This window comes from Aethalodelphis obliquidens, unplaced genomic scaffold, assembly GCF_003676395.1.
Source record: "Aethalodelphis obliquidens isolate GAN/ISIS:26980383/991018 unplaced genomic scaffold, ASM367639v1 scaffold63, whole genome shotgun sequence".
Classification (NCBI taxonomy): domain Eukaryota; kingdom Metazoa; phylum Chordata; class Mammalia; order Artiodactyla; family Delphinidae; genus Aethalodelphis; species Aethalodelphis obliquidens.
The window spans coordinates 8,453,917-8,481,435 of NW_020838007.1; the positions used below are offsets into that span (position 1 = coordinate 8,453,917).

Sequence of the window (27,519 nt, forward strand, 5' to 3'; positions counted from 1 at the left end):
TTTTTTTTTTTTTTTTTTTTTTTTTTTTTTTTTTGCATTATGTGGGCCTCTCACTGTCGTGGCCTCTCTCGTTGCGGAGCACAGGCTCCGGACATGCTGGCTCAGCGGCCATGGCTTATGGGCCTAGCCGCTCTGCGGCATGTGGGATCCTCCTGGACCAGGGCACGAACCCGTGTCCCCTGCATCGGCAGGCGGACTCTCAACCACTGCGCCACCAGGGAAGCCCCCTCCATGTGCATTTTAAATTCAAATATGAGTTGGGTTTTTTTTTCAACCATCCTTTTTTTTTTTTATCTTGCTCTAGATTTTCTGCACACAGAGAATATATTCCAAGTACAGGTGTAATATCTGCCTATGATATATATTCAAATGTGTATCATCTTTTCTGTTCATTTGATAGAATTACAACCTCCACCCTTTTCACAGTTTTCTAAAAAGGCCTAATTGTTGTACTATTAGATTTTAAAATAAACTGCCTGGTATATTATGTGATTCACTAAGTGTACCAGATGGATCCAAAAGATACCGAGTCATGTTCAGCCTGAACACACATATTGATAACATTTGCTGCCAGCATTTTTTTTATCATTTGCAAATATTCTACCTGTTAAAGCTTCAGAGATTTGGAAGTATGTCTTCTAATTTTATTACTTCTTAGAATCCATTTTAATTCATATCTATTAACTCCAATCAAGTATTGAAATAAATAGCTTGAAGGCTGCCAAGAAGACAACATGACTTTAACATACAAAGCATTTAAACCGTGTATATGAGAAGGAATTTTTCCATAGATAAGAGCTTCTAACTTGAGAGTGTTTCTGGTCAATAATGCCTTTGGCCTCGAAACAAAGCAGGCGTTGAGGGTTTTCTCCTTGATTTATTTCCATCTCTCAATGATCCAAAAATGATTAAAGAAGCAGCTCCATTTCCCTCAAAAAAAAGTTGTTTTCTTACATTGTCCATGAACCTGAGAGCTTTGACAAATTTAACTATAATTAAAGAGGAAAACCCTGGAAGTAATACTAATCTCCATAACCCTGGTTGGAGACCAAGAGAGGGGCATAGATGTAGCAACAGTTAGAATTTTGAAATTAATGGGTCAAACCTTGTCGAAGATGAATGTCTGATTAGTGTTTCCCAGAGTGCCGTGGGATCTGGCACTCAGCTAATTCAGTAAATGGAAAAGACACCCCTCGCACTTGGGGGCTTTGATTATCGGTTTGGTTGTCCCCATTAATTAAGTAAACAGTGAAATGCTCACTTGCCCACTGAATTTCCTCATGCTCCATGAGTATAGACTGAAGGTGAGCATTAAATAACACCTGAAACTGCATCAAAATTACCTGCCGTGGTGACTAAATACGTAAACTTCTGAGCCCGTCCCACACCGTCTTCCCTGTGACATGACTCTAACTATGTGGCTCTGGTGATGCCGGGTTTCGGGAACCACCAGCCCACCTGAGGGTCAGTGACCTGCCTGGGGCCCGTCACTTCGATCTCACCTTTTCAGTGAAGGATCATCCTCTGTATCACTTTTCTGTGTGTTCACTGTTTTCTGCTGCTTGTGCCATGACTGGGCGACCCTTTTGCTCTTTATGCCCCTAGTCGTGCTGATTTTAGGTCTTTAAAGAGAAATCTGTACAAAATGGGAATTTGGAATTTACGGCAGAATTTGAAAGAATCGCTTCAGCCTTATTTGCCATATACCACGATGCAAACACATATCACATTCAACTATTGATGGCACTGGAATATTTATTATAACACTTTCAATCCTCATATTTATGGAATACACCTCAGAAAGCATTTCTGTTGTGATCTCTGTGCAAACCTATGCAAATATGTTATTTTCACTCATTAAAACAGAAATGGCAGAACTTTAAATAATATGTAAATGTGAAGTCTTGAGTCTTAAACTAGTTACAATGTGTCTTATGTAGTTAATTTCTATTTTCCATAGTTTGCTTTGCTGGAAGCTTTTTTTTTTACTATCTACAGTTTCAATCAGACGCATGTGATTTAATTTTATTTTGGGGTAGCTAATTTGCATCCTCAGAGAAACTGTTTCTCTCTTTCTTCATCCCTCCCTCCCTCCCTTCTTTTCTCCGAATCTGATTCTCAGACCAGATGCTCAGTGCATTTGCTGTGCTCTGACTTGGAGGTTTGAGGCTGACAGCCAAAGCTCCCTGCGACCCAGGGCGAGACGCGAAATGAGCCCCCGTCACGTGGGTCTAACAACGGTTCCTACCGTCTGGGTTTATTTTCCTTCAGCTTCTTCTTCCTTCTGAAATATCACTGGAGAGAAAAAAAGACATAAAACATCTGATTTTGTTCTTCACTTCCTTTTCTATTTCCAGCCACCTGTTCTCATTTTCTAATTAACCCCAACACAGCAACAAGAGCCAAGATTCTCATGGTTATATAAGAAGGTATAATAAAAGGAAAGCCACGTCTACTAGAATTTTGCCCAAGGGAAACTCGGCTTCATGGTTGAAGAAGGCGTTCTGTTCTCTCTTTGTCCAATTTGTACGGGAAGCAGTGGTGATTTGCCTTCTCACTCCTCTGCTACAAAAACAAATCAGGTGTTTTTGCGTGTATTGTATTGTGTGAGGAAGGCAAGGCTTCCTGTGAGCTCAGAGAAGTCTGGAGGTGGGGTTCGAACCCAGTACCTCTAGTACAGGGGCCCCCTCCGCACAGGCTGACGGCCTCTGAGCACCTGCTGTGAGACCTGATTCATTAGAGCCCGATGTGTGCAGGGTTCAGGGAGTTGATAAATGCCTGGAGAGTCTTCATGGCAAACGATTGACCAGGAGGAACAAAATCACGCTTCAACCTCTGAAGGGACTTTTCACACCGCCTTGCTCTGAAAAGTATTTGAAACCAAATGGAGGGTGCTGAGAACTGACACGAAGCGGGCTTGTAAGGATGAGAAAGGAGGAGAGAAGGGAGAAAAACAGGCTGATAGGAAACGAGAGAGAGGAACTTGCTGTAAAATTTCAAAGGTCGTCATTGGCCTGGTTAGATGTAGCCTAGAAACTGGAGCAGCCTTTCTGATATTCTTACGCCAGGGTGCCTTCTGCACGGAGGCCCGGGCTGGTGCCAAAAGGACGTCTCCTCAGCTGTTTCCTCCTGAGCTGGACTCTCATTGCAGTGAAGCAGTAAAACGTAGCAAAGGCGGCCAAGAGCCGGGAATTAATGGGAGCAGAGAGAGAGGAGAAGACAGAACAGATTGGAGAACAGAAACTGAGCACCCAGTACAGCAGTCCTTCACCCAACAAATCCTGAGTGTCTGCTGTGAACCAGGGCTGTGCTAGACCCTGGGGTCAGAGGGGTGAGCGGGACAGATGGGGTTGTGCTCTCAGGGGCTGATGGTCTCGTGAGGAAGGACGGACCGTTAGCACAGGCCAGGCTGCTGCAAGCAGATGGGTGGTAGGTTCATTCCTGACAGCTGTTTATTCCCCCTTGATGAGAGACTTTCAAAGAGCTGCAATAAAGACTTTTCTTCTCAGGATTAAGTTCAGAAAACTGAACGCGGCATTGCTACCAAGGGTCAAGTGCCCCATGTTAAAGGTTTTGAATTTTAGACAAAGGTGGACGGCTTGAAATCCATGTAGACCCAAACTCTTTTGCTTTTTGTATTTTAATTTATTTAACAGTCACCTTGGTCAGGGTCCCCAACCTTTTTGGCACCAGGGACCAGTTTCATGGAAGACAGTTTTTCCTCGGACAGGGGTAGGAGGTGGGAATGGTTCAGACAGTGATACGAGTGATGGGGAGTGATGGGGACCTGCTGCTCACCTCCTGCCATGCGGCCTGGCTCCTAACAGGCCGCTGACCGGTACTGGTCCGTGGCCCAGGGGTTGGGGACCCCTGACTTTGGTACTCCTTGCTTTAAGTCACCGTTCTAAGCACACAAATATTCACGTATTTAATCTTCATAACAGTCTTATGAGGGAGGTGCTATTATTGTGCCCACTTTATAGGGGAGGAAATTGGCTTGCTCAGGGTCTCACAGTGCTCTGGGCTCAGTGTTTGGGTCCTTCCCCAAATTCATATGTTGAAATCTTAACCCCCAATGTGATAGTATTAGGAGGTGGGGATTTAGAGAGGTGATTAGGTCATGAGGGTGGAACCCTCATCAATATGATTAGTGCCCTTATCAAAGAGGCCCCAGAGAGATCTCTCCACCCCTCCACCATGTGAGGACACAGTGAAAAGACATCTGTGAACCAAGACTCAGGCCCTCACCAGAAACCGAATCTGTGGGCACCTTGATCTTAGACTTCCACCCTCCAGAACTGTGAGAAATGAATGTTTGATGTTTAAGCCCCTTGATCTGTGGTATTTATGTTATAGTAGCCTGAACAGACTAAGACACACAGTGAGTGCTAATGGGCATTCAACACTGGGTCTTCTAGTGATGAACTGAACACAAAACCAAGTGAGAGAAGGAGGGAGGGCTTGGGGTCAGACGAGAGACAGGTGCCTGGTCAGCAGGGCCCTGAAAGCCACGGTGAGAAGTGAGCTTTCACTCCAGCTGCAGTGGGAGACCAGGGGAGGTTTTGAGCCGTAGAGTGACATAATGGGTTTCCATTTAAAAAGGTTCCTCTGGCTTCTGTCAGAGGAGCAAGTGGAAGGATAAATAAAAGGTGTAATAACAGGACAATGGCTTGATGTGGGGAAAAAAAAAGAAATTAGGAAACAAGCCCTGGCATGTGTTTATGTGGTTTCCATGCTGTGCAGAGGACGAGTTCATCTTTGGGCTGCACTCCGAGCTGCCAACTCCTTGCCTTCTGGAGACCAGGTGACAGCAGGGAGGGGTCACGGAAAGGACTCCTGGCAGGCAGTTCTAATCCCAGCTCAGGGACGTACAGAGGGACCCCAGTGAGTGGCTTCACACAGTACCTGGGTCTCCATTTCTCTGCTTAAAGAACTGAGAGACTTGATTCTTTATCCCTGTTCATCTTTTTAAGTCTTAAAATATTTTACGATCCTTAAAAACTGTGAGAAAGCTTAGACATCACATCCTTCCGGAAGGTGAAAACTTGGCCTGTCTTGTGCGAACCTGGCACATTTAGACATGTAATCAGTGTTTCGTGAGTGACTATTTAGGAGCAGGTAGACTTGAGGATGGCTGTTGGAAGGCTAGTTCCACAGCACGCCCCGGCTTCTGCTCACGTCCCTCCATCAGGAATTCGTTTATAGCATCTGTCTGCCTCTCACTGCTTCTAGCATCTCTAGGGTGATGTGGGAGCAAGAGGGACCCTGGGGGCCATGAGCTGTTTCAAGGGACAGGGATGCTGCACCTGCAGCACACACTTCCTGTGGCTGGACGACACGGTCTCACAGAACTTCTGCAAGTTTTCAAACATATATGGGGGCTGTGGAGATTAATAACATTTTCATTCATCTAAAAGAATTTCTGAATTCATAGCCTCTTTTTGTCATTGGGTCATGAGGGGCTATGTGAAATACTTTGACGTGACAAAGGAATCATCTTCAAAAGGTTGGGAGCTGCTCCTTCAAGGAGAGTAGGAATGCTTCTACTTTACATCAGAGGATAGTGTTCCTCTGGTTATCCTCCTGAGAGTCCTGCAATATACTCCCATCCTCCAGGGATGAAGAATGACTATTGAGAGATTCTTCAGACAAGACATTAAAATGTAATCTTGCACTGAAGACTTGTCACAGCTGGGAATTGATTCCTTCTTTAGCAGAAAAACAGTGATTGTGAGGATTACGCTGTTTATTTTTAGGGAGGACAGTACGAGAGGGATTCTTCTTTCTTTTTTTTTTTTTTTTATAAGGCCGCACCATGTGGCATGCAGGATACCAGAGATCGAACCTACACCGCCTGCACTGGGAGCATGGAGGCGTAACCACTGGACCACCAGGGAAGTCCTTGTTTTTGCTTTTTTTTTTTTTTTTTTTTTTGCGGTACGCGGGCCTCTCACTGCTGTGGCCTCTTCCGTTGCGGAGCACAGGCTCCGGACGCGCAGGCTCAGCGGCCACGGCTCACGGGCCCAGCCGCTCCGCGGCATGTGGGATCTTCCCGGACCGGGGCACGAACCCGTGTCCCCTGCATCGGCAGGTGGACTATCAACCACTGCGCCACCAGGGAAGCCCCTTGTTTTTGCTTTTTAAGGATTCCTCCGAAGGCACTCAGAGAGCTGGTATCAGTTCCTTCCTTCCTCCCTCTCTTTCTCCTCCTCTTCCTCCTTCCTCCCTTTCCATTTTGAGTAGGAAGGGAGAGCATGTGGCTAGTTTTGCCTAGGAACTCAGAATCTTCTGTTAAATATTTAAGAGATCTGGTAATTCGGTCAAGTAATTTTCATCTGAATGAGGACAGGAAACCTCTGGACTGTATTTCCAGCTGCTCCAGAACTCTTGGGAGGACAAATTAAATGGCCTTGTGAGAGTTTCTGTGGTCAGAAAGTACCATGGATGTGCTGGTTATTCTTACTGTGTTTGATTAAATAAAACCACAGCCTTGTCTCATGAATCAAAGATTTCCCCTGCCGACAGTCTCACACACACATTTACACACTCACACACCCATACACTCAAAGTATTCACACACACACACGCACGCACACCCCATCCATCCCGGGTCTGCAGCAACCCCAGAAGTGGCCACTAGGGGGAAGCAGAGGCTGCAGAACCGGGCGGTGGGGGGAGCCGAGCCTCGGGGGTGGAGGGAAGGCCTGGGGCAGGGACCTGGCTCCGAGGGTGGGAGGGGCGTCCGCGATCCCCAGCGTCCCCAGGTTGGTTCTGCTTTCTCTTCGGGTCCAGTATGTCGCCTTTTTTAACATGCGCTCACATTGTGCTTACCTTTTCTGTCTCCTTAATACCAGGCTCCCATATTTCCAGAGTGGCCATCTGGGCTGTGACCCCACCTGCTGTACCTTCCTGGCACATCCCTGGCACGGGGGACTGCGGGAGCCCACAGTTTTGGCCAGCTGGGTTTGTTTGGTGGCCCTGGGAGGGGAGGACAGGCAGTGGGTGACATGGCCACCCGGGAGAAGTGAGCTGATTAGAAAAGCTGAGAAGAGGGGCAGTGGCTGTCACAGGGTGGTCGGGGGCCCATCTCCCCCTCCCGCCCCCTGTTGTTTGATGTGGATAATGGACTTGTTTTCATTCTCATGGAAAGTGTCATGCACACCGGTAGTTTGGGGACAGATTCTTGGTTTCCCCTTTCCTCTGCATTGCCATTCCCGAATCCCTCCTGCATAGAAATTCTAGAGCTGCTACTGGCCACAAAAAACTAGGAACCAGAGGAGTTGGGGTTCCTTCATCTTTGGGGCGAAAGGAGGGAAACTTGAAGCTGTATTATGCAGAAATGCATGTGGAGGTCAAAACCGCCTTTCGCGTCTCTTGGAACTCATAACCCAGTCTTGATGGAGTTATTTGCTATCCAAGTGTTCAGAAAATTAAATACCTAAAGCATTTCCAAGATGGCATTTTTACAGACATTTTTCCTGCCTCAGCTTCCTCAAGTGAAAAGCTTTTTTCTCTTGTGTGTGTGTGTGTGCGTGTGTGCGTGTGTGTTTCCATGACAAAAACTGCTTAGTTTAAGGTAGCCTGACTTATGAATTTTTTCCTTTATGGTTGTTACTTTTTGTGTCCTGTTTAAGAAATATTTGCCTACTCCCAGGTCATAAAAATATTCTTTTATATTTTCTTCTAAAAGCTTGATAGTCTTTTAAACACTGTTTTCCTTAAGAGCAGTTTTAAGTTCAGAGCACAATTAAGGGGAAGGTAGAGAGGTTTCCCAAATACCCCCTGCCCCACACATGCACAGCCACCCCCCTAATCAACATCCCCACCAGGATGGTGCACTTGTTACAGTCAGTGACCCTACGTGGACACGTCATCACCCAGAGTCTGTAGTTTACATTAGGCTTCACTCTTGGTTTTATATTAATACATTCCATGGGTTTGGGCAAATGTATGATGACGTGTGTCCACCATTATAGTGTCACACAGAATATTTCCACTGCCCTAAAAATCCTCTGTGCTCCAGCTTGTTTTGCTTTTCAAATACAGATATGAAATCCACCTGGAACTGATTTTTAGGCATAATGTGAGGTAGTCAAAATTCTTTATTTTTCCGTATGAATAACTACTAGGCCCGACCCCATTGCTTGAAAATGCCGTGCTTTCCCTACTCCACTACTGTGTTGGTGTTTTCGTAAATCAGGTGACCCCAAATGTGTAGGGCTGTTTCTAGAACTCCTTATTCTATTCTACTGGTCAGTTTTTCTACTGCTATATCAATATCCCACTTTCTTAATTACTGTAGCTTTATGACTAGTATTGAGAGCTGTTGAAACAGGTCCTCCCTGTTTGTTATTCTGTTTTCAAAATTACCTTTGTTCTTTTTGGCCAAAATACTCAAATTTGATTTCTAGATTAAAACTGTCTTTTCCTCTTCAAGTTTTATGGGCATGATTCTTTATGGCTCTCCTAAAAATAACACATGGGAGGCCAGTCATATAGTATAAGTTTAATTATGTTCTAAAATAATGAGATAGCTCTACAAGGGCAAAGCTTTCTAGGACACGGTAAGTCCGTGAGTCACACGTCTGTCCTGTCCGCCAGGGTCAGGGAAAGAATTTCCCTTTTTTTCTCTTTCCAAATTCCAACTGTCTTTCAAGGCCTGCTCCAAAGCCGCACGTTCCCACCTGGATTACGTAACTCCCCTCACGCTTGCCCAGCCGCCCTGCATGGCACAGATTTGGTGATGATGCAGTGTTACTCTCAGGAAAAGACCCGCCACCTCCCAGCCTCCCGGGACCTCCACCATCTGGGCTGGACCACTTTCCACAGCATCTGCCGTTTCCCCCTCCCCCCGTGGTACCCAGCCTTCAGGTCCCCACAGGGCTCTGCCCCACACACTCCGGGGACTTTCCATTTGGGTATGATCTTTCTGCCTCTGCGCAGTTCTTCGCTTCTTGTTCCCACAGCCTTCCTTGTATGGGCTGATGCCTTGTGAACCCTTCATGCCTCCATCTGGGCATCCTTCCCTGGCCCCCAGACTACATCAGCTCCCCTTGTAATATGCTCCCCCTTCATGGCGTGCATCGCAGCTCAAAATTATAAACCTAATGGATGATTTGATCAACGCCTGACTCTTCCACTAGATTCTAAACTCCAGTAAGGCGGGATCCAGGACTCATCCTTTTTCATCTCTGATATCTAGCCTAGTATTTGTCACATAGCAACTGCTCGGTAATTCTTCTATGAATGAATGCATGCGTGAATGAAACACTTTGGCCTTGTGGCCTGTGTTACTCTTCACAGCACCCTGCATGCAGATGCTCTATAAATATCTTTCTGATTCATCTTACCTTGTTCTGTAGGACATTTTAATAACGAATTCTGTGTAGTTTCTAAGAGTAGCTTGCCACATTCTGAATTGAGAGGCCTGGCCATTGCAGGCAGAGTCAGGGTGATTCTTCAGGCCCTGTACTTGGTTTGATAGGGGTGGTAGTGGTAATCAAATATGACTTAGAAGTGTCCCCCACCTGCCATATCTGTCTTGCTTTCCATATCTCAAGTCTACCTTTTGGAAACCCCTGGGAATTCATGTCACTTCACCTTGCTCACTCAGTGGCAAAGCAGGACAGCCAGGAGGGCTTCGTTGGCATTTGGCCTAGATGAGTGAGAGCTAACATCTGGTCCATCATGGAAAATTCCTGTAGTTACAGAGCTGGAAAATGGACTATCATTCCATTAATAAAGGGACCGGAATTAGTTCTTGTTCTCTGTGCTTCGTGTGCTAGTCATTGATGAATGATAATCCTGTCTTTATAGTCTCAAGCAGTCAGAGGGGCAGATAAAAAGTATGCTCCCTGGTCACCATCAGCAGCACTGCATTGGAGGGAGGGGGCAGGCTGTGGTGGTCGAGCCCCATCCTGTCCTGATAGGGACGTCTGTAACTTGCATATTTAATGGGGAGAGGCAACAGCTAGAGATGCCGCTTCTGATACAGCCTCTGCCCCCCTCCTCTGTACGACCAAGGGAGAACCACTAATTGGATTCTGCCTCAAAAATGGGAACACTGACCTTTTCTCAAATCCACCAAACTGCAATATAATAGGGTTAATGTCATAGAGGTAAATGACACTTAGGTTCTTAGGGGAAAAAACTGTGTGTGTGTGTGTGTGTGTGTGTGTTATGCGGGCCTCTCACTGCTGTGGCCTCTCCCGTTGCGGAGCACAGGCTCCGGACGTGCAGGCTCAGCGGCCATGGCTTACGGGCCCAGCCGCTCCACGGCATGTGGGGTCTTCCCGGACCGGGGCACGAGCTTGTGTCCCCTGCATCGGCAGGCGGACTCTCAACCACTGTGCCACCAGGGAAGCTCAAACAGTGTATATTTTTATCAGGAGGACCTTCCTATGGTCCTTAGAGGCATGGTTTTAATGGATATGAATAAGGAATTAAGACCAGTTATTAACCACATTGCAATGGAGGTCCTCAGTTGCCTTCTGGGGCTGGGGCAGGTGGAACAGCAGGATCTGAGGACGGGGTGAGCCGGGGGGCTCAGGGAAGCACGACCACAGGGATGTCTGAGTGTGTGTGTGTGGGGTGGTGGTGGGGGAGTGGGTTATGATTCAGGGTGGAAAGACGCTGAAGACGAATTAGGTTACATCACATTCTTGATTTCAGCGTATTTATATTGGGCATTTTGAGTTTAAAGCTAATTAAATTGATGCATTATCTTTTGTGAAATACCAAAAGGATTTGGTAAACACTAATTAGGCTAGAGGACATTTAAATCATTTAACACTAGGCAATTGGCCACCTACAACATGTAGGTGATTCATTAATTTCAAGTAAATTTAATGCATGTAATTAAATGGCAAGACTCTGAGGGTTTCTGTGGCTGGCTCTGCCTTCCGCCCCGCGTAATGCACTTCTTCACACTTACTTATATTCAGGGTGTCCACGGGGATGTTCTCAGAGACTCTGTCCTTCTATGTGAATGCCAGAGGAGCACCAGCGAGTTGTTACACTGGATGCGTGCCTGCTTCCTCCACCCTCACCGGCACCCCGTGCTCTGCCCCCCAGGGGGCCTGGGTGGTTCCTTCCTGTGTTCCACCTCTTGATCCAACCTGATTGGGTCAGAATGAGCCCCAGGCGTTCAATCGATGGCCTGGCATGAAAGTCCTGTATCTCAGAGATGACGGTGGTTGAGTCGTTCATGTTCTTGCACAGGAATTTCAACGGAAGAAATGGCCAGAATCAGGCAATTGCAAGTAGAATCTTAGTTGAAAGGTTCTCAGAGAGAAGGCAGTGTCCAAAATCACGAAGCACTACAGGTCACGAATAAGTAAAAGCCATGAAGTCAGGGAGTCAGGCTGGAAGAAAGGGAGAGTTGTTAGTTGGAAGCAGCCGATGGAGAGTTGAAACTCTCTAACAGCAGAGAATAATCTAGATAATCCAGTCACTGGAGCTATATTGGGTTATTAACAGTTTCTGAACTGAAATGTAAGACTCAGCCGACCATTTCCATGACGTCTGGCTATGACACGTGTATCCCCACAGTAACACCCCCTACCCAACCCCCACCCCGCAAAAAAACTTAAGGAAGCAGAAGAGAGTATCTTTCCTTGCATGCCAAGGAATCTAACACACAACATGTATCTGAGGTTTATGTAACTTTTTTCTTTCAGTTTTATTGAGATATAATCGACATACATCATCATAAAAATTTAAGGTGGACAGCATAATGACTTATGCATATTGTGAAATGGTTCCTACAATAAGTTTAGTTAACATCAATCATCTCGCACAGATACAACGACAAAAAAAGAAAAAAATTTTTTTCTTGTGATGAGAATTTTATGATATATTCTCTTAGCAACTTTCAAATTTATATTTGAAACTTTCAAATGACAACTATAGTCATTGTACATTAAATTAAATCCTCAGTACTCATTTATCTTATAACTGGAAGTTTGTACCTTTTGGCCACCTTCATCCAATTCCTTCACTCCCCATCTCCCACCTCTGGTAATCACAAGTCTGATCTCTTCTTCTATGAGTTTGAGTTTTTTGTTTTTTGATTTCTTTTAGAGTCCACATATAAGTGAGATCGTATGGTATTTTTCTTTCTCTGCCTGACTTATCTCACTTAGCATAATGTCCTCAAGGTCTAGCCATGTTGTCACAACGGCAGGATTTCCTTCCTTTTTAATGGCTGAATCGTATTCCTGTGTGTGTGTGTGTGTGTGTGTGTGTGTGTGTGTGCGTGCACGCGTGTGCGTGTTTGTGTGTGTATCTCACAACCTCTTTATCCATTATCTGTTGATGCACCCTTAGGTTGTTTCCATGTCTTGGCTGTCATGAATGATGCTGCAATGAACATGGGGGTGCAGACATCTCTTCAAGATACTGATTGCATTTCCTTTGGATATGTGCCCAGAAGCAGAATTGCTGGATCATATGGTAGTCCCATTTTTTATTTTTGGAGGAACCTCCATACTGTTTTCCATAGTGGCTGCACTAATATATAATCCCACCAACAGTGCACCAGGGCCCCCTTTTCTCCACATCCTCGCCAGCATTTATCTCTTGTTTTTTTGTGTTTTTTTTTTTTCGGTACGTGGGCCTCTCACTGCTGTGGCCTCTCCCGTTGTGGAGCACAGGCTCCGGACGCGCAGGCTCAGTGGCCATGGCTCATGGGCCCAGCCGCTCCGCGGCATGTGGGATCTTCCCGGACCGGAGCACGAACCCGTGTCCCCTGCATCGGCAGGCGGACTCTCAACCACTGTGCCACCAGGGAAGCCCTATCTCTTGTTTTTTTGATGATAGGATTCTCACAGACCTGAGGAGATACCTCATTGTGGTTTTGATTTGCATTTCCCTAATGACTAGTGATGTTGAGCATCTTTTCATGTAGCTGTTGACCACTTGAATATCTTCTTTGGAAAAAATGTCTGTTCAGCTCCTTTGCCCATATTTCAATTGGATTACTTGTTTTTCTGTTACTGAGTTGTATAAGTTCTTTATATATTTTGGATATTAACCCTTTTCAGATATATGATCTGCAAATGTTTGCACCCATTCTATAGGTTTCCTTTTCCTTTTTGAAGTTTTCATTTTTCATCCTTTTGCTGTGCAGAAGCTCTTTAGTTTGATGTGGTCTCACTTGTTTATTTTTAATTTTGTTGCTTGTGCTTTAGGTGTCATAGTCAAAAGCTCATTGCCAAGACTCTTGTCAAGGAACTTTTTTCCCTATGTTTCCTTTTAGGAATTATATGGTTTCAGGTCTTACATCTAAGTCTTTAATCCATTTTGAGTTAATTTTTGTGAGTGGTGTGAGATAGGGGTCTAGTTTCATTCTTTCATATGTGAATGTCCAATTTTTCCAGCACCATTTATTGAAGAGACTGTCTTCTCCATTGAGTATTCTTGGCTCCCTTGTCAAATATTAGTTGACCGTATATACATGGGTTTATTTCTGGGCCGTCTGTTCTGTTCCATTGGTCTATATGTCTGTTTTTATGCCAGTACCATATGGTTTTGATTAGTGTGGTGTTTATAAATAGCTTGAAATTGAGAAGTGTGTTGCCTCCCGCTTTATTCTCCTTTTGCAGGGCTGCTTTGGCTGCCTAGAGCCTTTTGTGGTGCCATATGTAACTTTTTGTTTTGCTTTTATTCTCTAAATGCTCTGAGTGGCTTTACCCTCCTCTTCATCCTTGTCTTTCTCTGTTCCAGCTTGTTGCAGCTCTTTTTTGTCCCACATCCTCACTGTAGATAGATATTCCCGACCCAGAGCAAAGTGGTAATGAGGGCAGTTAAGGTTATACCAGCCTTGCAAGTCACCAAAGGGATGCTCCAGACACAGCATCATGCAGACTGCCTTTGACTTTTTTTTTTTTTTTTTTTTTGCGGTACGCGGGCCTCTCACTGTTGTGGCCTCTCCCGTTGCGGAGCACAGGCTCTGGACGCGCAGGCTCAGCGGCCATGGCTCACGGGCCCAGCCGCTCCACGGCATGTGGGATCTTCCCGGACCGGGGCACGAACCCGTGTCCCCTGCATTGGCAGGCGGACTCTCAACCACTGTGCCACCAGGGAAGCCCTGCCTTTGACTTTTTAGTCAATTTATCTTCATAATGGATGTGGACCATATTTAAAGTCTTTATTGAATTTGTTACAATATTGCTTCTGTCTTTTTCTTTATGTTTTGGCTTTTTGGCTGTGAGACATGTGGGATCTTAGCTCCCCGACCAGGGATGGAACCCGCACTCCCTGCACTGGAAGGCAAAGTCCTAACCACTGGACCGCCAGGGAAGTCCCTATCTTCATAATGGATGGACGAGGGGAAGACGATTTAGCTCAGATATTAAGTCACAGCTAAATTAGAGTAGATTTTCTTCTCTTTCTCCCTAAGAAATCAGCTTACTCTTATCCTTAGATTCTTCCTTCCTCCACCCAAAGATTGAAAAGTAGCTTCACACTAGGGACTTTTTAGAGTTAACACAGATCTGGTTTGGCTAACATACTCTTTCCAGGAGCAAACATGGACCGTTTGAACTGTTTTTGTTTGTCCACACACTTATGCTCTTTGTTGGTCGTAGCCAGAGCTCCCTGAGGATCAGGGAGTGCAAGTGTATATCCTCCCTCTTTTCAATTTAGCCTTGCCCTTGTGTGGAAGTAACTGCTTCTTTGTTTTAGCGATAGAACCTCCCTGAGTTGTAGCTGGACATATGGCTACCCGCTTGAAGACTGTATTTCATAGTCGCCTGTGTGGTAGGTGTGCCCATATGATTCAGTTTCCCGCCATAAAATGTGAGCAGAGTGATACTCACAGGGTCTGTGGCAATTCCTCAAAAGGAACTGACCTGCCCTCCCTTTTCTCTTTGGTGTCCTTCCAGCCCCAGATGGGACCTGGGTTAATAAGCTCCACCCCTGCAGTTGAGGGCAGAGTAATGAGAGGGAAGGGAGTGGGCTCTTGAGAGAACCTGTTGGAGCAGGACCACCTACTCGCAGGAGAACCTCTGGGCTGTTACAGGCGAAAGCAGGCAACATGTCTTCCCGTGTCATCTCTTCTATGTTTGAGTTTCTCCGTTACAACTGCCCAGTCTGTACCCCAACCAGTACACAGTGGTGGACACTAAGTGCTCAGGAACCTCACTGAGTGATGAATAGGTGTTATGTCACTTGATCTTCTAGCAACCACCCCTAAATAGATACTACTTGCCCATTTTACAGATGTGCAAACAGACTTAGGAAGGCGAGGTGACTTGCCCAAGATCACACGGCTGTAAGTGGTAGAAGGAACTTGGACCCGGCTCTGAAGTGCTTCAAAACACGTATCCTTAATTGCTGTGCCCTCGCGTCTCTTGATATTACTGTTCACTCTTTTTCTAAGAGAATATTCGAAGTATTCTTCTCTGCCAATTTAAAGTTTCAGTATGTTACACATCGCGACTCTGGGCTCTACTGCTTCTCTGCTTGGTTTGGTGTAGATTGCTCACTTTATTCTGCTGTTTTTGGGAGGTGGGGGTGGGAGCGAGGACCATCCTTTAGTTTTGAATACATTCATTTTGCCTCATTCATTAGACTGTAAATCCCTCAGGGGATAGTGCTAGTGACACATGCTGAGTAAATGACGGTTACACGTCTAAAGAGAAAAGATATGTCTGGTCTTCCAGAATGATGCAGTGTTCTCTTGCGTGATGTTTTTCTCACGGGTGTATAAATTCTGTTGTTAATCAGTCAGTCCTGGTGAAAGCCAGCCCCCATTTAAAATACATTTTCATGGCAGAATATTTGAATAGAGGTAACATTGGAAGAGATGATTTTGAGTAAGGAATGATGCCCATTCTACTTATTGTTCTAAATATAAGCAGGTGGAATTTTAACTCTTCATACTGGCACTTCAGCCAGATGTTAGATTCATGATCATTCTGCCACGTATGAGTTTGTGTGAAGTTTGCTGCATGATTAAAGAAAGTTCAGAATAATAGTGCTTCAGATAAGATGTATTATTTTTTTTCTAACATGAGAAAGGTCTGGAGGTGGGCAGCTGAGGACTGCTATGGTGGCTTCGTGGTCACTGGATGCTCAAGCTCCTTCTAACTTTTTCCTCCCAAATCCCTGAAAATGGTTTCCATTCTGAAGGTTCCCTCCTGGTTACCAAGAGCCCTGGCAGAGACAACCATTGTTTCAGAGTTGCAGGCAGTAGGATGGGGAGGGGGCAAAGGGCCTTTACCTTCCTTTTCCCTCTTAAAGACCTCTTCCAGAATTTTCACTAAATGAACCTCCACCTCACTGGTCAGAACCTAGCTCTACCTAGTTACAGAGCTGCCCAAGTAAAATCAGGGTTTTGTCTTGTTTTTAAGGAAGAAGGAGAAGGGTCAATGTTAGGTAGACTGCCTGCCTTCTAATTAGAAAATTCCAACCATTCTAGATCGGGGTGGCGAACTATGGTCCATGGGCCAAATCTGGCCTGCAGCCTGCTTTTTAAATTTATTCTTATTTCTTATTTTTAATAGCTCATTTCAGGTTACCGCAGCAGAGCTGAGTATTTGTTACAGAGATTGTAGAGCCCACAAATCTAAAATATTTCCTGTCTGGTCCTCATTAGAAAAAGTGTGCCAACCCCTGTTCTTCTAAATCATGGGGGATGGATTCTGAGGAATGAATGGTTTCATTCCTTGGGGTGCTATTCCAGGAGCAGCATGGAGCTTAATATGAATTCAATAATAATCTGTTCTTCTCCAGCCCCAAGTGAAGTTGTATCCATTAAGCATATGTTTGCCTGCAAGTACCATAAAACCTGACTAACGGCAGATGAAACAAAAAGAAGTGTATTTATCTTGGATACAAAGAAGTCCAGAAGTACGTGGTCCAGGATTGGTACAGATGCTGAATGATGCTTTCCAAATGGGTTCTTTTTTTTTCTCCCCAACCATGCCGAGAATGTTGGCTTTCTTCTCATGCTTATTGTAAGACGGCTACAGCACCTAAAGGTGTAATGTCTGCATCCTGCATAGGAAGAAAGGGAAGGTGCCGAAGGGGGCATGAGTCCGTCCCCCTTCCAGAAACTTTCCCAGGGTCCTCACTGGCCAGGACTATGTCTCATGTCCACCGCTAGCAGCAGAGGATGCTGGGATGATGAGAATAGAAATTGGGTGCATCACTGGGGCAGACACATGGAGGTTGTGTTGGAAAGGGAGACGTGGAGACAAGAGTGGTGTGTGCTGTGTAGGGCACCCCCGCAACTAATGTGGGTCCCTCTAGAGATATTACCTTTGTTAGAGTCTCTCCTTTCCTACCTGCCTTTGCCTGTCACGGTTCCCAATATTAATTAATTAAGATTAATTAATTAATCTTGTTCTTTTCACCTCCCTTTTGTATTCTCGGCTAGGTGAGAAACCTGGAAGTGAGCCTGAAGAGGCGAAGCTGCAGATCGCCAGCAAACAGATCGTGCAGAATGCCATCCTGCGGGCTGTGCAGCAGGTCTCCCGGGAGAGTCGGCAGAGGGAAGCCGGGGCTGGCGACACCCCCCGGGGCAGCTTCCGGCCGGGCGCGGGGGAGTTAACCAAGAAGCATGAAAAGAAGTAACACGGTGGATGGGGCTCTTGTCACACGCTTGGTTTCCAGCCTTTTTTTTTAGCATAGGATGCGTTGCCAAAAATGTTGCCAGTAAAGCGGACCAAAGTGTCAGCGACACCTAGCAGTAGGATGAGTTCACACTAGGCCTTGGCCGAGAAGCACTGTTCTGCAAAAGTGCATTAGATGCTTCTGTTTATATTAACGCAGTGCCTCTGAAACGTAGTTGGGCCAAACATGACACTGTCATTGCAAAAGTAGTTTTGCAGCACAATTCATTTCTAAAGTTCGTTGTTGTTTTTTTTTTAAATGATTCCCTATGTTTATTTACTTTGGCCTTGTATGCATTCTGTCTGTGACCTTAACCAGCAGTTCTTTCTGCTGAAACACCGAGAGCTGTACTGTGATCTTTATAATATCTAAACAAGATGTGCTGGAAAGGTAAAGGAATGGTGTTACAGTCCTCCTCAGATATGGAATTGAAGGCTTTACTAAAGTGGGTTCAGGTCCAAGATCATATTAAGCAAAGGCAAATTCTAAGTCCCTCAGGATCTTACCAAAGCATGTATTTATATATATTGTTTTTTTAAAAAGGAGGACCCCAGCTTTTCCAGAACTCAGTCTCAGTTCTGTCAGTTGTTTGATAGTTAATGTTTCCTCTCTGTGCAGAAATCCTTGGGAAATATTATGGATTTCTTTTTCCATTTCAAGATGAAAATAAGACAGGTGAATCTAAATGCATGAGTCGCCGATGTCGGCAGCCCCTTGAAGAGAAACTGGAGTTGTAGATTCCATCTTGGAGATATCCTAGGGTCAGCTTATGGGGTGCAGGGTCCTTGGAAGGAGCTCTGGGGACTTATAAATGCTGTGTTGCCATCAGACTATGCACTTGCACTAGTACCTTGCTAATAGGAACTTTTCTTTTCCCATCCACAAATTAGATTTTTTTTTTGAGAATATGAAAATCATACATATCAGGAATGAATGACACATAAAATGGGAAAATCATTTCCTCAACTGAAACGTGAAAATACAGTGGGATCAACAAAGCGACCATGCTGTGAAAGCAGTCATGGGACCATATGTGTGTGAATGAATAAAGCCATCTCTGTTGCAACAGAATGACTTCCGCTCCACTCTCATGTGGGTACCGCACAGCTTTCTGTGTCCTTAGAGCCCCATTTCCTGGGTTTCCCAACAGTTACTGAGTTGATGCTACTGGGAACAGATGAAGAATTTGACCTTTGTTAGAAATTTTTGGGCTTCAGAGTATCAATGTTTACGTTTGATAGTTTTTTAAAAAGCAAAGTATCAACATATGAAGTGTGACTGATATTAAGACATACTTCTAGAATTCCAATATGTTACACTTTCCAGAATGGATACTATTGAAAAACAAATGAAAACAATCTCTTATCAGTTCTGTTAGACTGTCTCACACCATGTACAGATGGAATAAATTCACAGGGGGAATGTCTGTGGGAGGGAGCAGAGGGGTTAACATTTAAATATGGTTTGTTCATAATTTTCTTGAAGTAGTACTCATGATAATTGAAGAATGAGTTTAAGTTGACCTGAAGTCATATAATGGATGTGATATAATTGTACAGCCTAGATAATAGGAATGAAGATATTAAGGGAAATTATTCAGGAGTACCCACAAATAACAAAACAAACCCAATGCTTGTAATTTGCAAGTGATCTGGCACTCTGTTTACTGAGATGTCTGGATATAACCAGCCTTGGCTTTTGCTGCCGTATGTCAGAAACACATAAACACGTTCTCTTTCTTCTCTGGTGTGTCTGTGCTAGTACGTTGGGGATCTTGGAGAATATCTGATCAACCTCTGTATCTAAATGTTATTTATAAATAAAATATATCCAGCTTTGAAATACGTTGTCATTTATAGCCAAGTTTTCTTCGCCCTACTCTTTGGTCCTTTCACATGGGGCTACGAGGCATCCCAAGGCTGTTCCAAACCTCTAGATCTCGTGACCCTGAAAGCACTTCTTAATAGGCCTTCACTGCCACTGTCTGAGGACAGCTGTGGGATGGGGGTTCCTGAGGCTTGAGCAGAAAAGGGTGCGTGCTAAGAAGTGGCCTTTAGATCTCAGGAAGTAAAGGTAAGTAGATGGGGCAAAGCTGAGTGTCTTTCATGATCTTTGTGAGATGGAAAGTCTCCAGCAAGAAACAGAGATATTGATAAGTTCTTGGAAGGAGGAAAGAAAGTCAATCCCTGCACTTGACAGGTAGGTGCCGCATCGGCAGAATCCCAAGAAAACTCAGCCATAAAAATAAATGCATCTGTTAAGCTCCTCCTTGTATCTGCCTCGGTATAAAGTTATGGGGTTTTGAAGGGGCCGACAGAACTTCATTCGGCGTAGGATCAAGGTGGGCTTCCCCTTGGTTATTACACGAACCAGCACAGAGCTTTTGGTTTTAGGAATGAGTGGGAACATGTATTTCATGCCCTTTACCTTCCTGGCTTAATAGATAGTAAATGCACGTGGGCTTCCCAGCTCTGCGTGTTCAGCTGTTTGTCTTGGGCTTTGCCTGTCCCTGGGGTGGAACTGGAGACAAATTCTTTTCTGCTGCTTTGTTTTTCTGTAGTCACCTACCCAGCGTGAAGAGTGTTGTAAAAAGAACTCACGCTTCATCCTTGTTTCTCTTTTAGCTGCTTAGTCTTCCTTTATGTTGTGGTTTCAGGTTACAAATAAATGAATCAACATTTAAAGATAACCACTGAACTTATGCCATTCAGGCTATATTCAAGGTTTAAGGTCTCTATAAAAAAACTACAGAAAGGAGGGAATTTTACATTTATCCACAGTAGCAACTCTTCTAAGTAAAATACAGTAGAGAATAAAATCTCTGAAAAATCTGGTAACTAGTTCAGCAACTCTAGTACCCAAACTGGTAAAGAAACTAAATAATCCAGTTTGAGTAATTTGTCAGTTTATGTAAAGAGAAAGTAGAAAATACAATAATAATATCAGCTCTCTTGAGTGTGAGAAAGTTTTCTGAAATATATGACTACACACTAACTCACGTATCTCATTGTCACAACTTCATAATTAAGGTGTAGCTGGGAAGATTTTATTCTCCTTTTGCAGAGAAAGTCACACTGAATCTCAGAGAGGGTAAGTATGAAAAGTGAGTACTATTGGGTGTAAGAATACACACATCAGCATCACTGATCTTTGTGGGCATATGCATTAGCTAGGGAGCTTAAGCATATAAATTCTAGGGATATCTATGTTAAGATGGAACAGACTGCCTTATAGAATCAGAAATGTAACACATAGTAAAGGGCCAGCAAAAATCATCATCAGGAGAAAAAGCTCAATGCCATCACCATTGAAAAGTGGCAGCAAAGGAAAGAAACGGGGGCTTCCCTGGTGGTGCAGTGGTTGGGGGTCTGCCTGCCGATGCAGGGGACGCGGGTTCTTGCCCCGGTACGGGAAGATCCCACATGCCGCGGAGCGGCTGGGCCCGTGAGCCATGGCCGCTGAGCCTGCGCGTCCGGAGCCTGTGCTCCGCAACGGGAGAGGCCACAGCAGTGAGAGGCCCGCGTACCGCAAAAAAAATAAAAATAAGAAAAGAAACGGGAGACTCCAGAAGTAACAAAATAGAAAATCACAACAGAGCATGTGAAGTTGCTTCTCTTCCCCTTAGGCCTCAGCAGCTGCAGACTCCTGACCGAGATGTGGAGAAACGTGAATGAGAAGGTGACATTACTCTTTGTCTTCTGGCTAGAGTGTAGGGGAAATGACCATTGGGAAGAAATAGGTGAAACAGGAAAAAGGACTCCTTTTAGAAAGAAGTGACGACCTGGTCTTACAGAAATGAAAAAAGACAGAAAAGAAAAGAAAGAAAATACATGTTAAAAAATCCCCTCATTGGCGGGGGGGTGGAATGAATTGGGAGATTGGGATTGACATATATAAACTATTGATACTATGTGTAACATAGATAACTAATGAGAACCTACTGTATAGCTCAGGGAACTCAGTGCTCTGTGGTGACCTAAATGGGAAGGAAATCCAAAAAAAGAGGGAATTCACTTTGTTGTACAGCAGAAACTAACACAATATTGTAAAGCAACTATACTCCAATAAAAATTAACTTAAAAACAAAAAATAAGAAATCCCCTCATATTCTAGGAAAATGGATACAAATGCTCAACAGCAATATTTCCAAGAATAAAAGAAAAATTCTTGAAAATTCTGGGCTGAGACCTAGTCCTTTACAAAGGTAAAACTTTATGCTGGCATCAGACTACTTCATAGCAGCGTGTGACAACCTAACATAAGGGAGAAAGGCTACAGAGTAGCTCTGAAGGAAGGAAAGTGTGAAGGAAGGGTATTATTCCCAGCCAAGATGTCACTCAAGAACAAAGGCAAGCATTAAAAAGAAAATCATACTCAAGGGCCCTTCTTGGAAAAACTGCTTGGCCGGGAACTTCAGCCAACTAAAAAGATAAATCGAAATAAAGAATCTAGGTGAGGGGCTTTCCTGGTGGCGCAGGGGTTGAGAGTCTGCCTGCCGATGCAGGGGACGCGGGGTCGTGCCCCAGTCCGGGAAGATCCCACATGCCGCAGAGCAGCTAGGCCCATGAGCCATGGCCGCTGAGCCTGCGCGTCCGGAGCCTGTGCTCCGCAACAGGAGAGGCCACAACAGTGAGAGGCCCGCTTAACGCAAAAAAAAAAGAATCTGCAGTAGAAGGACTGGTAAGGAGCAGTGCTTTCACTTAAATATCAAGTGAACCTGATATAACTGCAAAAATTGGGCTAAAGAAAAGTGTATTCTATCTTGACAGTATAGAAATGTAACTTACAAAAATCAGGAGATGGGGCAAGGGAAATATCGTGCTAATGACTTCATCTGTTAGAGGAAGAGAATTTATCTGATCTTAAGTTGAATGATCTAGTTTAAAAAACCCCAAGGATTTCAATGTCTTAATTGATTTCATAATTTCTCTCCTTAACCCTTGAGGAATGTATTAGAAAATAATATCTTATGATAAAGATTTATTTAAGGTGTAGGAATTCCTTTAGTTTCCATTTAGTTTCTTTTTCTTTCATTACATTAAAAATGAATTGTTATATATATAAATTCCCTTGGTACCACACGTGACAACTATTCGCTCATTCTTCTGTTGAAACTGATCACAAGACTTGCAGCTGTGAAGACCCAGGCTGACCTTCCCTTGGGAAAAGTAATTCTGTTGATTATTATGCCTAGACCACAGATGGTCCATGGTCTAAGTAATAAAAGAAGAAAAAAATAGCTTTATTTACATACTGCTTTTATTTTTTTACTTTTCTATTTTGTTAATTTTCTTTTTTTTAAATTGAAGTATAGTTGATTTACAATGTGTTAGTTTCAGGTGTACAGCACAGTGATTCATTTATGCATATATATGTATATATTATTTTTCAGATTCTTACCCCTTATAGGTTATTACAAAATATTGAGTTCCCTGTGCTATACAGGAGGTCCTTGTTGATTATCTATTTTATATACAGTAGTGTGTAGATGTTAATCCCAAACTTCTAATTTATCCCCCCACCCCTTTCCCCTTTGGGAACCATAAGTTTCTGTTCTGTCCATGGGTCTATTTCTGTTTTGTAAATAAGTTCATTTGTATCTTTTTTTTTTTTTTTTACATTCCACGTACAAGTGATAGCATATGATATTTTCTTCTGTCTGGCTGACTTCACTTAGTATGATAAACTCTAGGTTCATCCATGTTGCTGCAGATGGCACTTCATTGTTTACTATGGCTAATATTCCATTGTATAAATATACCAATCTTCTTTACCCATTCCTCTGTCCATGGACATTTAGGCTGCTTCCATGTCTTGGCTATTGTAAACAGTGCTGCGATGAACATGGGGGTGCAAGTATCTTTTCAAATTATAGTCTTCTCCAGATATATGCCCAGGAGTGGGATTACTGGGTCATAGTGTAGTTCAATTTGTAGTTTTTTAAGGAACCTTCATACTGTTCTCTGTAGTGGCTGCACCAATTTACATTCCCACCAACAGTGTAGGAGGGTTCCCTTTTCTCCACACCCTCTCCAGCATTAATTTGTAGACTTTTTGATGATGGCCATTCTGACTGGTGCGAGATGGTACCTCACTGTAGTTTGGATCTGCATTTCTCTAATGATTAGTGATGTTGAGCATCTTTTCCTGTGCCTGTTGGCACATACTGCTTTTCAGTTTTTAAAGCAAGTTGGTCTCGTGCCTTAGATCCTCTCTTAGCTGGTTTCTACTTAACTGTTAAACCAGCGCTTTCTGTACATGCCTGACATTTGTGTGTAAGAATCGACCCCTTGGCACGCGCTTGCACCAACACTCCACTAATATGTGTGGCCAACACCGTTGGTGGCCTTTTATAGTCCCTCAGTATTTGCCATTTTCCTCTGCACAGATGGTGTCTCAGTACAAAAGCTGTCACTTTCTGCCTGTGTGCTCAGCTCACACAAGGGATAGCTTGAAGCACCAGGGAGCTAAGTCCCCAGGTGCAGCCCTCAAATGCTGATGGATGGTCCATAAGTACCCCAGCCTCCTCGCCCTTAGGCAGACCAATCCCCAGGCTCCTAGCATTGCAAGTCTGATGTGTCCCAGGTGTGAACAGCCCTTCCCTCCTGTCTCTCTCCACCATCTCCCCACGGATGCTTCCTAGGGTGAGCTCCGAAATGAACTACTTTCACTCAAATCTTCATCTCAGAGTGTGCTTTTCTCGAGGTGGGGGGACCCAAACTCAAGACACTGGTATTATGGGTGTTTCCTATTAAAGAAAATTGAGGTTACTAATGACTTGTGTTTTGTTGCAGGCAAATCAGGGCAGCCTTTCTGGGAAGATCATCTGCCCCAGATAGATCTCAAGTGGAAGCTGGCGTCATTTGAAACAAATCTCCAAAGTGACAGACCGTGAGTTGGTTAAGAAATCAGATGTGTTGTGTATTTTAATTTTATTACAGAGATTTTGGTTGTCTTGAGATTGATTTATCTCGGTTCTGTTTTCCGAATTTCTGGCTAATTTATAACAGTTGGATCCACATAAATGTCAAATAAACAGGCACGGGAGGCGAAAGTGGTTGAGAGACCGTTGCCAGGTCATTCGCCTCGTGAATCTAAAGTACTGAGATTTAACAAACAGGAAGCAAATTTCAAGTCCAGTAATTTTAGCAGTGCTCTTCCTGCTGGAATCGAGTCTTTCTGGCAAGTCTTGAGAGAGTCACTCCTTTACATTTATTTATTGTTTTTCCCATGCTTTATAATTAAAGGTTGCCCTTTGAAATCTGGAGAAATAAATTTATGTAGACTTAGAATTTGCTCCTAGTGTTTTAAAAGTTCAAAGTTTATGGGAAAAGGCAGTGTTTTTTGGAATCAAGAGAGCACTGTTCTGTCAGCCAGGTGAGCTGGGCTTGTGCTCCAGGTGCGATCACTAAAAACACCCTGTGTTGGTCCTTCACAACTTTTATCACAATCTGTAATTACGTATTTATTTTTTAGGTTGTTTAATTTCTGTTTCTACAGCTAAACTGTAGGCTTCATGAAAGCAGGTAATGTGTACGTCTTGATAACCTGTATCTTAATATAGTGTCAGCAAAGAATAAACTTCCAGTAATTACTTGTTGAACAAATGAATAAATTACCTGCATGATATTAACAAGCTTCTTAAGTTTTCTGAGACTTGGCTTCCTTATCTGTAAACTAAAAGTTGGCTAAGATGATCACTAGGCTTCTTTCTAGTTCTAAAATTAAATGATTCTATGTAGGATTTTTTTTTTTTTTTTTTTTTTTTTTTGCGGTACGCGGGCTTCTCACTGCCGTGGCCTCTCCCGTTGCGGAGCACAGGCTCCGGACGCGTAGGCTCCGGACGCGCAGGCTCCGGACGCGCAGGCTCCGGACGCGCAGGCTCAGCGGCCATGGCTCACGGGCCCAGCCGCTCCGCGGCATGTGGGATCCTCCCGGACCGGGGCACGAACCCGTGTCCCCTGCATCGGCAGGCGGACTCTCAACCACTGCGCCACCAGGGGAGCCCCTTGGTATGTTTTTATTGAGGTTTCATGTAAGTGTACGGCTCGATGAATTCTTTTTTAATTTGAATTAATTAATTTTTGGCTGCGTTGGGTCTTCGTTGCTGCACGTGGGCGGTGTAAGGTCGGATCTTAACAAACGGCACCGCGAAACAGAGGAAAGCTTCAAGTGAGCTTTATTAGGGAGCACTCCCGGGCGAGGTTCACTGGTCCGAGAGAAAGGGGCCAGAGAAGTCGCGCCCGGGCGAGGGTTTGGGCAGAATTTATAGGGGAAGAAGGGAAAGGGGTGTGGTGAATCCGGGAGGGCGCAGGGTATTCCTTATTTGGTGGTGTTTTCGGGTATCTTGGCAATGGTGCCGGTCGCCTCAGTCTTGGGACCGTTAGTTCCGCCCCTCGAAAGGCGGGAAGGCTGGGCCGGGTGGAAAGTCCCCAGGTCAGTTCCTGGAACTGGGTGGTCCGGAGAGTTTCGGTCTGATGCAACCTGTGAGTCTGATTGCGTTTCCCTGCCTCGGGCCAGTTGGGGCTACTCTTCCTTGTGGTGCGCGGGCTTCTCATTGCAGTGCCTTCTCTTGTTGTGAGGCACAGGCTCCATCCAGGCGCACAGGCTTCAGTAGTTGTGGCTTGTGGGCTCTAGAGCGCAGGCTCAGTAGTTGCGGCGCACAGGCTTAGTTGCTCTGCGGCATGTAGGATCTTCCCAGTCCAGGGCTTGAACCTGTGTCCCGTGCATTGACAGGCAGATTCTTAACCACTGCGCCACCAGGGAAGTCCCTCTTGATGAATTCTTATGTGTGTATATGGTCAAGTAAGTGCCACCAGATTGACACAGAATGTTTCCAGCACATAAGCACATTTCCTTATGCCCTTGGCTGGTTGATACCTCCACAAAGCTAACCACTATTTTAGCTATATAATTAAAAATTAGTTTTGCCTATTTTTGAACTTCATATAGATGGAATCATGTAGTATAAACTTTTTTTTTGGCCTTTTTCCCTCAACTTTTTGTCTGTGAGATTCACTCATGTTGGTGCAAATAGTGATAATTTTTTTTTCAATTTGCTGTGTATTCTATTATATAAATATACCACTACTTATTTATCAACTCTACTAGGGTTTCCCTCCAACTTTGGCTATTACAAATAAAGCTTCTATAAATACCCTTGTACATATCTTTGGGTAGGTATATGCCATCTCCTTTGGGTAGACACCCAGGAGTAGAATTGCTGGGTCATAGTATATATGTGTTTACTAGATTCCATCAAAGAGGTTTCCAACATGGTAGCATTAATTTACCCTGCTCCTAGGAATATATGAGAGTTCCAGTTGCTTCATATGTTTGAGGCAGACCTCATCCTTCTAAAGGGACTTTGTTTCGTAGGCATCATGAGATTATGGGGAATTTCACTCTGCCTTTCAGAGCCCTTGGGTCCTCAGCCTCCTGCCTGTTCTGCCGGAATTCAGCATGAGTCCTTTGGGGGAGATCTGGCCTAATTTTGGACATCTCATGTTTCCATTCAGTCCATTGGACTGCCGGAATACTTGCTGATTTCATTTTCTTCAGTCTTCGCCCCAGAATCAGCCAAGACCCCACTCCCCTCCTCCTTTAAAGAAAACAGCTCACTCTGGAAAGACTTGCCCTGATTTGCAACTCCAGTTTACCGAGGTTCCACTGCATCCCGCCACTCTGCTTTATTTCAAGTATGCTCTTGGTAACTGATCCACTCTTTTTTCTAGTTGCTATCCTTCCCCAAAGCAGAAATCCTCTGATTCTGTGAATTATTAATCTAGACGTGGTACCAGTGATATCGTACCAGTTACAGATCACATTTTTAATAATGGGATCAAATATAAGAACAAAACCCCGATTTTCACTTTCATTTGTTTTAGGATTACAACTTGA

The 27,519-nt window shown here is 44.3% G+C and overlaps 1 protein-coding gene across 4 annotated transcripts in view; it reads left to right on the forward strand.

Annotated features, from left to right (window-relative positions):
* The window catches only part of AKAIN1 (A-kinase anchor inhibitor 1), a 79,660-nt gene extending 60,199 nt beyond the window's left edge, over window positions 1-19,461 (forward strand). For 2 of the 4 annotated variants that reach the window (XR_003429130.1, XR_003429132.1), the window contains exon 3: window positions 17,384-17,481. Coding sequence is in view for 1 of the 4 variants with exons in the window: in XM_027088855.1 (XP_026944656.1) it covers window positions 12,351-12,453; window positions 17,384-17,580 (300 nt within the window). In the remaining 3 variants the exon portion in view is untranslated. Of the gene's footprint in view, window positions 1-12,225; window positions 12,454-17,383 lie in introns of those variants that run through there. The other 2 variants (XM_027088855.1, XR_003429133.1) reach the window with 2 other exon arrangements.
* Window positions 19,462-27,519: the final 8,058 nt, after the last annotated feature.